The sequence below is a fragment of the Notamacropus eugenii genome, chromosome 5 (assembly GCF_028372415.1).
Source record: "Notamacropus eugenii isolate mMacEug1 chromosome 5, mMacEug1.pri_v2, whole genome shotgun sequence".
Lineage (NCBI taxonomy): Eukaryota > Metazoa > Chordata > Mammalia > Diprotodontia > Macropodidae > Notamacropus > Notamacropus eugenii.
Genome location: NC_092876.1, coordinates 287,958,975 through 287,972,872, shown reverse-complemented (window position 1 = coordinate 287,972,872; position 13,898 = coordinate 287,958,975). Strand labels below are relative to the sequence as shown.

Here is a 13,898-nt window from a genome sequence, read left to right as displayed (position 1 = left end):
GTTTTTCATTAAACTTTCAGTAACTTTGTTCTTCTGCTGGAAAGGAAGGTCTATAAGTGGAGTATCATCTTCATTTCCTTTAAGGCCAAAGATCTTCTTAAAATGGGTCAATTTGTGCTCTGGCATGAACCTGTTACATAAAGGGAATTTTCTATTTTTTAAGTGAACATGTCATTTTAAACTCAATTCTTTCTTTTAATTTTTTTTAAGATGCCGACATATAATACAGAAAAATTAAAAAAAAAAACTGGACAAATGCAGAAACAATCTAGAGAACTGTGGAAAACAATACCAAGTATCTACAGAATTGAAATTCTGAAGTTCAGAATTGCATTTAACTTGGACAACAATCTTCAAAAATTTTATATGGCATGCAAGATTTTTCATTGGTCATGCTCACAATTAAGAAATAAAGTTCTCTATTAATTAGGTTCTCCTTCCTTAGTTATAACCTGTCCTTACACTCTTCCCCCCCTCATTCTAGTATTTCCTGAAAAAGGACAAAACAAAAATGTACTCTTTCCTTTTGTTTCATCTGGTAAAGCAACCACATAGAGATTTTCTGCAGAATAAAACAAAAGAGGGGAGTATATTAGTTTTCTTTTTATTCATTCTCCTCATTTTCATTAAGCTTTCTCTGAGTCATGTAGGTTAAGGCTTCTTTTCATCCATATTTGGACTATTACCTTATCACCCTATTTAAAATATCATTCACATACCCATTTTTGATTATACCATAGCCCATGCATAGTGAGCATCTTGAATTGCAGCTATTAATGCTTCTTTCAAGATTTTCTTGAGTTTTTTACCTTTTTAATACTCTGGATTCTCCAGCTCAAGGAGAACGGTCTTGCACATATTAGGCATTTAATAAATGCTTGAACTGAACTGAAGTGACTTTCATCTTTCCTCTCCTCTGCACATAATAAAGTATCTATCACAGACTGAAGCACTGAAGGAGAAGGCATTTAAAAAAAAAAATCAGACTCTTAAACCAGAAAGCACTTATCAAAAACCTATTGCAGACATCGCAGTGACCCAAACACTGCCGGGCACTAGGTGACACAAAGGAAGAGAAGGCATGATGGTGTCTACCCTCAAGTGGGCTTTGACAGCCTTTTTGGGAAAAGAAGGCAATCTTTTCACATGGAGCAAAAAGAAAGTAATACCAGAAAGTATAAAACCAACTGCTGCACTTTTGTGGAGCAGATAACAGTTCACGTTTGTAGAGCACTTGACAATTTCAAAAGTATTGTGTTTCTGGCATCCCTGGGAGATGGCAACTGCAAATATCATTATCCCCATTTTATAGATGAGGAAACTGAAGTGCAGGGAAGTTAAATGACATATTCACAATTACATGGCTAATGAGGGGCTGAGTTCTCTACTTTAAGCCCAGAGGTAGCTGAGTACTGGGCCTTGAGTTAAGAAGACCTGAATTTAAATGCTATCTCAGACACTCACTAGCTTTGGAACCCTGGGCAAGTCATTTAACCTTTGACTACTTCAGCTCCCTCAACTTTAAAATAGAGATAATAACAATATCTACCTCACAGGGTTGTTGTGAAGATCCAATGAGATGATATTTGTAAAGTGCTGCGTAGGCACTGAGTAAATGTCTATTTGTTTCCTCTAGCATACTATGCTATCTTTCTAAGTGCAACAGAAATTAAAGAGAAGGAAAGCATCAAGCCATAGTGTCAGAATATTGGATATGGAAGGGACTTTAATGATCATCATTTCATCCTCAATCATTATCAATTATTTCTGAAAATAACTTCCAAATGCAATCCTTATTCATCCAACAATCATTTGTTGTATCTGTGTGCCAAGCACTATGCTAGATGCTGGGGATGCAAAGACAAAGATGTATCCACCGTGCTCTGAAGAAGCTTATGGAACATAGATAGACACACTCATAGATACTGCAAAAAGCTACAATTTCAGCCATCAATACACAATACAGCTAACAACTTCTCTATAACTTTACAAGAACACAGTCTTCAAGAGTTATTGTGGCTGAAAAAATTCTTCACTCTTAAGACTACATGGTGTTAAGACTCTATAAACTTAGGCAGTTTCTCAGACAACAAACACAGTCTATCAGTCTTTTTACTTTGGTAGAATCTGCTCCTTTCTGCTTTGCTACAAGAATCCGGGACCCCCTCTGTGGCACAATGATACATCATCAATAGGACTTTACATCCATGTGAACATTTCAATACTACAAATATCTGTGACTTCATTACTCTACCAATGTGGATGCTTCCAGCCCATGTATCTTTCCGAGTGCTCAACAGACAAAAAAAAAAAAATCAGTCTTATACCCAAGACTTTTGTGAAAAGCTTATGTGAAAAAGAGGTTGAATAAAAGAAAATGTCATTTTAAACCCTCATGAATGAATTTCAAGTACATTAAATCTTCATTTGTTAAATTATTATCACATTTGGTAAGTCCAAAAAGTCATATGGGACAAAATTCACTTGTTTCATATGTATTTCTGTATTCCTTTAAAAGTATGTTCTAGTTTTGAGTATTATGAGAAAAACAATCTTCAATATAGATAGGCAGTCATTAAAAAAGATTTCTATTATTACTGCTACAGCTTGGAAAATGGGAGGAAAAGGATAGATTCATATTAGTTTTTTTGAAAAACACTGGCTTTGAAGGAAAATACACAAGCATAAAGCAAATATAAATATAAGAATTTAACATCTCAAAAATTCTTAAAATTGATTTAAATAGCCATTCCTCTAAAAATTTCAAAGAGGAAATCCTGAATATTTATTATCAATTTTGGATCATATATTCTCTGATGTTAGGGGAATTAGCTAAAATGCTTAATTAATCAATTTAAATTATTTTCCTGAAAATTCATGGAAAAAGCAGGGACATACCACAGGAAAATATTCATAATGACAGTTTTTATCAAAAGTCTCATAAAAAGTGAAATGGTGACCTTGACAATACCTTTAAACCTCCACAAAAACAATGAGAAAAATATTGAGGAGAAACATCTGTAATCATCTATTAAAGAACAGTAAAACAATTAGGGCAAGATATCTGTTTCTAGGTAACTAAGAATGCCAAGCAAGCTTTAATATTATTTAAAGTAAAGAAAAACAGTGTTAAGAGTACACAATAATAAATCAAAGGATTCTGATGCAACACATCTCCATTTTGGTAAGCAGTATCATGGTCCATTTTCCTCATAAAATCCATTCATACTGGAGAACAGTATCACAAATTAAAAGAGACTAAAGACTGGCTGAAGGGTTGTAAACAATGGGGGATTGGTAACTGACAAGGAATTTAGCTCTGGGCGAGGTGGTAGGCTGGTTTTATTTAACACTTTTTCTAAGTGTTTCCAAAGACGGATACAATCCCATTTTGCACAAGACACAGATGAATATCTTGATGTGTTGGTGAAACCAATAGAGGCATGAACAAATATAGCAAATTCAAAAGATATAAACATGTCCAGGAAACAACCAAAGAACCAACCAAGAGATTTAATTTTTAAAAAATGCACAATGGAAGTGAGAATCATTTAAACCCAATTTTCACGATGCATGTGTACCAATGTGACCTAACTTTTCAATGACATTTAGCAGATGTTTCCTGTTATGTATACAGTTTTGTATATATAGAGTACACAGAGTGGGAAGAGCCCAGCCAGGTTTGATAGAGCACTTTGGTTAGACTCTAACTGGAGTATTGAATTTAGTTTGGGCACACCTCTGTACTGAGCACGTTGAAAATTAGAGAGAGTTCTTAGAAGAGCAATAACAATGATTAAGGGAATAGAAGAATTGATTTATGAGGACAGATTAAAGGAACTAAATATGAATAGTCTGGTTAAGTGACAACTAGAGGGGTACATAATAGGAGTCTCCAAGGAGAGAGAATAATTATTTAGCCTGGTACAAGGGGGTATAACTAGGAGTAATGAGATGAAATTAAGAAAGGGAAAATTTAAGCTGAATCTCAAGAAAAATTCCCTGACGGCATAATTTATTAGATCGTGGAATAAATTCTCTTGGGAAATGCTATAGCTAGGGATACTTAAAAATAGACTGGACAAAATACCACTGAATAATATAGGCAATAATCTTGCACTGGAAGGAAGGTGGTTGCATAATAGGTTTTCCTTGTTTATTGTATATTTTCATATTTTTCTCTGATGGTCTGTTTATTACAGTGATAGTCACCAGCAGAAGTATTTAGAGGATTAGTTGAATCTAAAATGAGAAGCATCCTTTGTTGAAAGTGGCAGCACAAACAGCCCCTGTCCTATTTTTTTTTATACTATGTAAGCTATATTGAAGGCAGGAGTCACCATAACTCTTGAATACTTTTTTATTCCATTATAGCTGGTGCTACATTTATTTCATTATAGCAGGTTGGGAAAATTCATTTCTTAAAAAAAAGGAAAAGAAAGAAACCAGTCTCCTGATTCTCTGTGCCATGAAAGTAGTATTTTCCAAGAAATGTCTGATACAAACAACTTATTCTCATAATGTAAATCACAAAATTTTATTCCAGATTTTCTGAATGTGGCTCTATGGTCAATTACTTCACATCAATACCAAGATCAAATAGGCATAATACTAACAAGCAGTTTGCTTAATAATAGTCACCACACTAATTAACCCATCCAGAACATTCTTAATCAGATGCTATTTGCCCTACACTAGAAGTCTGGCAGCAAAATGTTCTGTACAAAAAAAGGAAAAGAAATACTTTATTGATGTGGTGAAAACTGGCTATTCTATAGATCAGAAAGAATGTTTACACTATTGTTATATTAATTCAGCGAAATAAGGATGCAAGTAGCCACATGTCTGAACACCTCTTTTCTTTTTCCAGTTCCATTTTTGGTGGAGGTGCTAATGAGAAGTAAAATGGACCCAAGGTAATGAGTGAAAAGAAGTCAAGAGTATGTGCAATCCAAACACTGAGAGCTACTTTTCAATACAAATATCCTATGTTAGCAATATAATATTTTTAAAGTACTCCGTCTCACTGATTTCTAAACCTTCCTGGAGTCACAATGGAATTATTTTTTTCCATGTTTACAAAACTTCCCATTCATAGTAAACCTATGTACACAGAAATACATGTAAAGAAATAAGGATGAATAAATATATCTTCTCAAATTTTGGTGTACAATTTTGAAGGCTACATATGTGAGTGTAATCAGAGAGGGCTGTTACTGTTGCCAAACACCAGAAATATTGTTGCCAATCTGATTGATTCATATCAGGCAGGTTCATGGAAGAGAGTTAATATAGAAAGCTGGATTTGTTTGTATATGCTTTTAAATGATGATAAGATCATGGACTTATGGTGGGAGGAAGAAAATATCCGACTAGGCATGTAGGCAGCCTTTGTTAGGATCTGGAGAGGTACCTGAAGGAGCAAAGATGAAGAAAAGCTAGGCAAGATGTGGTGGGTATGTAGGTATCTGACATAATGGGCAGACAGCAACAAAGCCCATGGTATGGAATTTCATCCTGATTCATAAACTGATAATGGTACAGATGAAGTAGAGGTTGTGGAATACATTATTGACAGTTGTGTTTAAGATGGGCTGTAACGAGGAGAGATTCTAGGAAAATATTCCAACGAATGTTTATTAAGTATTTACAAAATGAACCAATAAATGAGATGTGTATAGGTGAAGTCAGTAAGACAGAAACTACTGGTAGCCTTTTGGTAAGATACGGATTTTAAAGCGGGGGGGGCGGAGGGAAGAAAGATGTGGGAGATAGCATATAAAATACTAAAAATGTGTAATTTGGTTGTCATCACAAGGGAGAGTGAGTGGAGGAGAAAGGGAATGCCAGAAGAAGGGGAACAGAGAGAGGAGAGAGGAGAGAGCCTAAAGCTGGTTCCAAGTGTGAAGCACTGGAAGATGCTAATATTCTACCCAATAAGGAAGTTGGGCTGGGAGTGGGGCATGTAGGAGGAGAGTTCCATAGTTACAATTTTGTCATCTTATACTCTGGGTGAAAGTGATCTAGTCACATAGTGATATTCTGGAGATTATATGGGATTAAGACTTAGATTGTCTGTGAGAGATAGATCCTGTCTGGAAAGGTAGATTAAGAACATCATATACATACTAAGAGTGATTAAAGAAATGAGAGCATCTCGATAAGGGAAGAAATTCAAGTAGGAGACATTCAAATGGGTGACAATAACTAGAGAAAATGAAGATAACCATCCTGTGCTGTTTGAGGGAGAACTGGTGTTGTCAGTGATGAGGTAAATCCCTGACTGCAGTAAAGAAGGCAGGACCCAAGTTCAGAAGAGCAAATATAAGACAAAAAGGGGAGTTTAGTAACACGATATCATTGGAATGCTGAAATCCAAGAGGTGGAGAAAATTAGAAGGTTGGAGCAGGGATTCAAGACCCAGAAGTACCCGCCCAATTAGGCAGTCAACAAATGAGGGGGCCTGGGGAATTTAGCTCTTTTCTGCACAAGGCATCACTTCCCAAAGCTTCATACTTTGTACATCCCCTCCTTGCCCCCTGGTGCTGACCGTACCATGCCTGGGTAAACCAAGTCTCCCCATGACTATAAGGACATAGAAGGATCAGTAAAGATGATGTTTATATTTGAAAAGAAAACCAAACAAAACTCATCTTAAGTAGAAGCCATAATAGAGAAATCAGTATGATCTAGCGTCAAAAAAAGGAGAAATTATCACTGGATTTGGACAAAAGTAATTTCTGTGAAGTTACTGGGGTTGAAACCAAAATGAAAAACATCAGGGGGTATAAGTGAAGGCAAGAAATCACTTCCCTAAAACCAATATGGGGGAAAAAATGCAAATGTTCAGTCAAATAAGCTATAGGCATACCAGCACTTTACAATAGAAAAACCCACTGTAACTAAATAATATGTTGCAAATTAATTGCAAAGTTAGCATTTTTAGGAATTAGTCACATAAGCACAACTCTAGGATAATTAAAAAATCATGCTAGGAGACAACATGTGTTTTATATATCAAAGTTAGCAATTTTATATTAAACTTAAGTAGAAGTTAAGAATGTCTTGCCTTAGTTTGGTAGATGTTGGACCTATATACAGATGTATGTATGTATATATTTAAATTTTCTTTCCACATTGTATTTCTATAAAGCCAACTACTGATAAATAATTATTGATAAAGAAATTCACAAGTAATATGAATGGTCATTTAAGAAACAAGATGTTCAAATCCTGAAAAGTTAAGCAGGAAAACAGATTCATGCTCATTTGACTGGTTGTATCTCCATTATTTAGTCACATAGGGCTAACAGACCCACTTTGCATTTCTCTCAGAGGCCAGCAAAGTACTTGTGCATAGCAGGCACTCAGTGTTTACAAGGTGTCTCCTCCATAGACCAGAGTTCCTTAAGAGCAGGGACTGTTTTTTGCCTTTCTTTGAATCTCCAATGATTTGCACAGGGCCTAGGACACAGTAGGCCCTTAATAAATGCTTCCGTGAATCCAAACTTCAGTCAAAGGGCTGCACTTGAGGACCTAGAGAGCCACATGTGGCCTCGAGGCCATAGGTTCCCCACCTCTGGATATTTGTCCAACTACATTAAATTGACAGTAGGTGACAGAGCTTCTGGAAGTATTCTGAAGTACTAAAATATCACTTGGACAACATCCAAGGAAGACATCCAGAAAATAAATGTACTCACATTACTGTCTTCACATAAGTACTTTGATGTAACAACCACTCAATATCAGCACTCTTGATCTAACCACCTGATCTATTTATTTCTTAACTCAAGAAGCAAATACTATTTTCCAGTGCAGTCATGAAGCACGCTCTCAAAGTAAATATGAAATATAATATTTAGTAAGTAATCAGCAAGAAGATAGTGAGCATGGATGTCTTACCTGAACAAGAATGACTGTCTAGACATTTAAGTTTTCAACAGTATAGCAAAGCAGGATCAACAGAAACCAGTTGTAGGTTGATTTAACAAGTTTGGATCTCACAGTCTTGGGAAGGTCATTTAACTTCTCAAGGCCACAGTTTGCTCATATGTACAATAAAATGCTTGGACTAATAAGGCTTCTTCTGGTTCTAAAGCTATGATTTTAGGAAATGCATACCTGAACTGAGAAAAATTTGGTTTACAGCAGATTTGGCTCAAAATCCTAAAGCATTCATGAAAGAAATCTAATAGGTATTGGGTGGGAAAAGGGCTGGGAAAGAAAAACCCAATAGCTTACTTCATTACACTTTGAAGACAAATTTTAAACTCTTTCCCTCCACTCCTACTTAAATCACTATGAAGCTGGAGCTTCATAAGGAAATGACGGACATGAACAAAGTTCTTGTCCTGACTTTAAATTTCCCTTCATAGCTTCTGAAAATTGTTCTCCCTTTACTCTCACCCCCTACACCCTCTGCCCCTAAATATGCTTCACATCCCATTCGCTTTCCTGGAAATACATTTTATGTGATTAGTATTATTTAAGCTAAATAGTTTTGTCTCAATTCCCTGTTTCCCCTTAATTTTCAAGTGTTTTAGGTTGTATACACTGCTAATTGAACTGCTTACTAGTAAGAACAGTTTGTCTTATTGCATTTAGTAAAAAGCCTTTGTAATATTCACTACTACTTGTGTAGTAACTTTAAAGTCTTTGAGTCTGCACTGAGCATAACCAGCCTATCCAATGCTTTGCCAGAATAAATATTCTTCCAACTCGGTCATCCTTGTTAACATATGCACACCCCCTTCATGACAAAAATCAAAACAAAAACTCTAAATGCAACACCCAAAACCTCCTACTTTACACCCAGTTTGCCAAAGTAATTCAGTTAAGTCAAGAAGGGTCACAAATACAATTGTAAACTAGATAAAGTTTGTCTTTCTCCAACCCCTTTTTTTTAATCTCTAAGTACTAAATGACCCATGATGCTCCCACAATATAGCACCTCACTTGGAGCTGAACTCTCTGAGATAGCAAACCTGTATTCTGGATCCTATTGTTAAGTAAAACTTACTCAATTTGATGCTGAGCCTGCAAAAAGCAATCTCACAAATTAATTCAAATTAAGTCATTAATAAATGGCAATGCTTAATATCCCAATATTGACATTTTAACACGGGATAATGCTTTAACTGGAATTAATACCACTTCCTAGTCTCCTCAACTCTTCATCCTCCCTTTCCATCATTCCTTTATGGATTGTCTTTTCCCATTTGAATGTACCCTCTTTCATTATAGGAGCTGTCTTCCTTTTTCCTTATCTGCAGCATTTAACACATCCATGGCACACAGTAAGTGCTTAATATAAATTCCATCTATCTATCTAATCTCAAATGGTAGATTTTCAGATATTAGGGAATACCAAAGTGACAGGTATTTTTGAGAGTCAATCCCACACACCAAAGATAATCATCTAAACCTCTCATGTATAACAGCTTCAATCTTAATCATATAAATTGTCTTAGAAATTTTTTGTAATAGTCCTATAATCCTATTCATTTCCATTAATTAAATAACTGGGAAAATATGTGTTGATTAATATGTTTTAGTAAAGTGATGGATCTACTCCTTATTCCTTGAGATATAAAAACCTGCTTCCTCCAGAGATAGTTCAGTTTCCTCTTTTACCTGTTAAATAGCTCCAGATATACAGTGGTTCCTCCCTTTCTTCCCTGTGTCACCCTCTGGTGTCATGATTAGAATTCCCCTTTGCCTCTTCCTATTATTTTTTTTCTTTATTTCCTTTTTAAAGTTGTTCACCCATTCATTTAAGGCACATTTCATTTTTAATTATAACCTGGAGAGTAGCAAGGTATTGCTTCAGCATTTTAATTTTCTGATCTTCTAAGGTAGAGAGTAACTTGAATTGAGTGTGCACATAGGTGTGTTTAGTACTACTACTACTGAATTCTCCCTGTAGGTTATCCCTGTTCTCTTGAGAACCTGGAACAATACTCCTCATTGTTCATTTTATTTTTAGTTCCACTATGGGATCATATCGCTAGTAAGTGTCTGAGGCCACATTTGAAGTCATGAAGATGAGGCTTCCTGGCTCCTGGCTTGGCACTCCATCTAGCTAGCTGCCCTTGTACTCCTGTACTAAGAGCTTTACAAATATTATCTCATTCGATCCCCACAACAACATTGTGAAGTAGGTGATATTATTACTCCCTTTTTACAACTGAGGAAACTGAGGCAAGCAGAAATTAAGTGACTTGGCCAAGGTCACACGTCTAGTAAGAATCTTGGGCTGGATTTTATCTCAGTCTTATGCTGGATTTGCTTCTCTCTCTACTGTGCCACATGACTGTCTCATGTCTTCCCTAGTATTAATATGGCATCCACAGCAAACTCTGAAACTGGTTTCTAATTATGTATTCCATGTCCTCATACTTTTTCTTTGAAGGCATTATTTAGAGGTTGAAAGTAAGATGGAAAATATAGTCAAACTGAATAAAGTAGTATCACTTCCTTATTTCAAACCAGATCTAGGAATTCCTCCAAGACAATGTTTCTAACCTTGGAGCTTCCCTAGGAATCTGCTGTGATTTTCTTGGATTCTGTAATGAAAACCAGAAAAGTGATAAGATTATTACTGGTAGAAGTAGTTACTGGAAGGAATGGTAGGAAAATAAAAGGTCAGGAGTTAATATTTATTTTTTTTTTGTTAGATACAGAAATGAAATGAGTCTGGAAATATTGCAAAAGTAAAGAAAGCTGGCTATCCAAGATAAGAGAATTTTGGGGACAAATCTTGAAGAATGACTGTGAATTTTCTCAGATGCCAAAATGAATCTTTCTTGGATGGAAATGTTTTTAAACTACCAAACTATAAGATCATGTTAGCAGGAATGAATCGAGTCTAGGGGAAAAGAAAGTATTTTCTATTGCCTGTGTCACCTTGTGTTAATTTCTCTAGTAGTTAAGTGGGGATAATAGTTGCCCTTCTCCCTATATCCTGATGCTGCCATGATAATGTGAAAATGCTTTAGAAAAGTATAACTCTCCATATACAAATATATTATTAAAATCAATAATGGTAATTACCAGCAGCAACTCTGATGTTACCACCACCAATTGTTTCTTATTACAGAAACCCTCATCTCTGCGCCTCCATTAGACCACACTTACCTCATCACCCTCTATGGTGACTATCTGAACTATGTCGACTCTATGACTGAGGAGATCTACATTTTTATTGTTATTAACTTAAGTCCTTTGTAAGAGTTACTTAAGAACAACATCTTTAATTATCTGGAATTTTTTTCTTCATTGTACACTAATCAAAGGTTCCTATTTGCACTCATGCCCTGAAGCAAGATAATTTCAATGGGTTCATTTCTCAAATAAATATATTTTTCTTCTTTACTAGTAAATTTATTTCTATTATTATAAAATAAATATATCAAAGAAATATATTTCTCCCTCCTCCCCCCTTCTTTATTACTGATGTACCTGACACTTGCTCCAGTCTTCCTTTTTATTTCCTTAGCTTCCAGACTTCACTTATCCTGGCTTCTCCCCTCAAATTAGTCCACACACTGTGTAAACCAGGAAAGTAAAACTTGGAAATTTAAAGCACTGGTTTCCTGATCTCTGAAACGCGAACAGATGGTCATCAAAACTACAGTCATTTTTTCATTTGCCTAGCCACAATCTGAACAAAGCAGAATCACCAGCAATTCCAACTTTCTGCAGAGCCCCACCCCCATCCCCTTTCTTCACTTGAAAAGCTGGAGTGTTATGTCTTGGTTTGCTTCATGTTCAGATTATATTTTCTTTTCCAACTATTAAATCTTAGCAATTTGACTCTTCACCCCAGAACTTTGAATATTAAGAGAGAAAGCTTCATCAACTTCTATTTGCAATAAATCGTTTAATGCAAGTATTCAAAACTTCTGGTGAGCCCAGGTTGTCTGCTTTTTCCCAATTTTTACAAGTTTAGAGCAAAGTGATAACCTCTAGGAAATATCAAAGTTTAAAGAAGTACTCTGATGGTAGATGGGTTAGCCTAGACTGCTGGATATACTGCATTATCACTGGAACATAAATAAAATGTGAGAGTTTTTCATATTTTTCAAAAGAAGGCAGGGGAGACCACAGAGAAATGGAAGTATATAAATAAATAAAGCATATAAATGAAAAAACACAGAAGTCAAAGCAAACCAAGATGGATATCTATTCTGGGTGGTGGGACTAAATTTCACCCTACCTTAACATAATCCCTTCAATAATCTACATTCAAAGAAGCAGAATGATATAATAGAAAAAAAGGCATTGAATTTTGAGAGTCAAAAGACATGGGTTCAAAACCTGGTTTCAGAATTTAGCAGCTATAACCACAGGCAACCCCTGTGATCCCATGTTATCTATGAGATAATAACAATGATTATACTACACACCTCATGGGGTTGCTTTGAGGAAAATGTTCATTCTTTTCATTACAAGTTGGTGAATCTCTCGATTTAAGATTACAAACAACTTAAAGGAGAATGGAAAAATGCTGGTGGACAAAAGCATGTTATCAACGACGTCAAACCTAGAAGATAGGATGTAGTCAGGGAAAAAAAATCACTGAAGATGTGTGTGACAAGAAAAGAAGGTGGGCCAGTCATGGGTAATAAGAAAAAGATTGATAAGCTGAGTGGTATATTGGTACCTTAAGATACAAAAGTTACAAATATATAGATATGAGCAGCACAGGAAGAGAACTCATGGAAGGGTTGTTGTCTGTGGGAGTAAGGGTAATACGCTCACTGATGAAATCACAGATTATTCAAAGTAACAGACTACAAATTAAAATAAACTACACTTTGGTAAATAAGAATTATCTTTAGGTTTTTTATTATTATTAGTCTAGTTACAGCTATTAATAATAATGACAATATTAACTCATTTTATCTTTGTGACAACTCTAGGTGTTTTTTTCACATATTTACAGATGAGGAAACTGAGGCAAAGAATGGTTGTTACTTGTTTAGAGGCACACAGCTAGTAAGTGTTTGAGGACAGACTTGAATTCAGGTCTTCCTGGCATCAGGTTCAGTGCCCTATCCATCACACTGAAAAAAGAGCAGGAGAAATCAAACATTTTATTTTGATGTCACATTACTATATGGTTGAATTTTCCTTTACTGGGTTACTTACTACAAATGAAGTATAGGGTATATGACAATCATTTTATCAGGGAGTCTGACAGGTAAAACTGCATTTAGAAGTGTGACTCATTTACAAAAATAGATTTAGAAAATAGTTTTTCTTCAAATGAGTGTCTCCATTGAACAGATATGCAAAGAGGGACATTCTTCCTTCGCTAACAACAGTATTACAGAGTCACAGATTTTAAGAGAAAAGGGACCTTGGAGGTTATCTAGTCCAACTAATCCAATACGCTCATTTTACAGATGAGAAAAGCAAGGGTACTGTAGATATACACATATCTCTCTACATAATTAAAATCTACATATAAATAGAAGAGGTGCATATCTAACTTCATTTTAAGTATCCTGGAAGAAAAATTCCTTTTTACAATAATTACCCTTTTAATCTATTTAGCAAGTTTACATATCATGTTTTCTTAAGTCAGGGAATACCTTGTTTGAATATCCCCTATATGTTTGCATTTATACATACCTAGCAATATTGTGGTATATTCCGGGATACAACACAGAATGTCAAAAGCCAGAAAATGGCAGGGTTGGCTGTTTGTGGTTTCTGAATGTTCTTGATGAGTAACCAAATAGGCCCTACCCAAGTAAGGAGAACTTGAGTTCATTCTCAATATGGTAATAGGTAATAAATTCCACTAGATACTTTTTTTTCTGGGGTGGGGGAGGAAAGAGAGGACAGAATTTGGTTACAATAACTACAGTGCTGAAAATGACTTTCCA

The 13,898-nt window shown here is 35.4% G+C and overlaps 1 protein-coding gene across 10 annotated transcripts in view; it reads right to left on the bottom strand.

The window, feature by feature from the left end:
• Nucleotides 1-13,898, bottom strand: part of GTDC1 (glycosyltransferase like domain containing 1) — a 444,669-nt gene that overhangs the window by 79,764 nt on the left and 351,007 nt on the right. For 8 of the 10 annotated variants that reach the window (XM_072613176.1, XM_072613179.1, XM_072613174.1 and 5 more), the window contains one exon: nt 1-130. This exon is cut by the window's left edge and continues 239 nt beyond it. The exons of the other annotated variants lie outside the window; for them this stretch is intronic. In XM_072613176.1, the coding sequence (XP_072469277.1) occupies nt 1-130 (130 nt within the window). The remainder of the gene's footprint in view (nt 131-13,898) is intronic. 10 annotated transcript variants of the gene reach the window in all.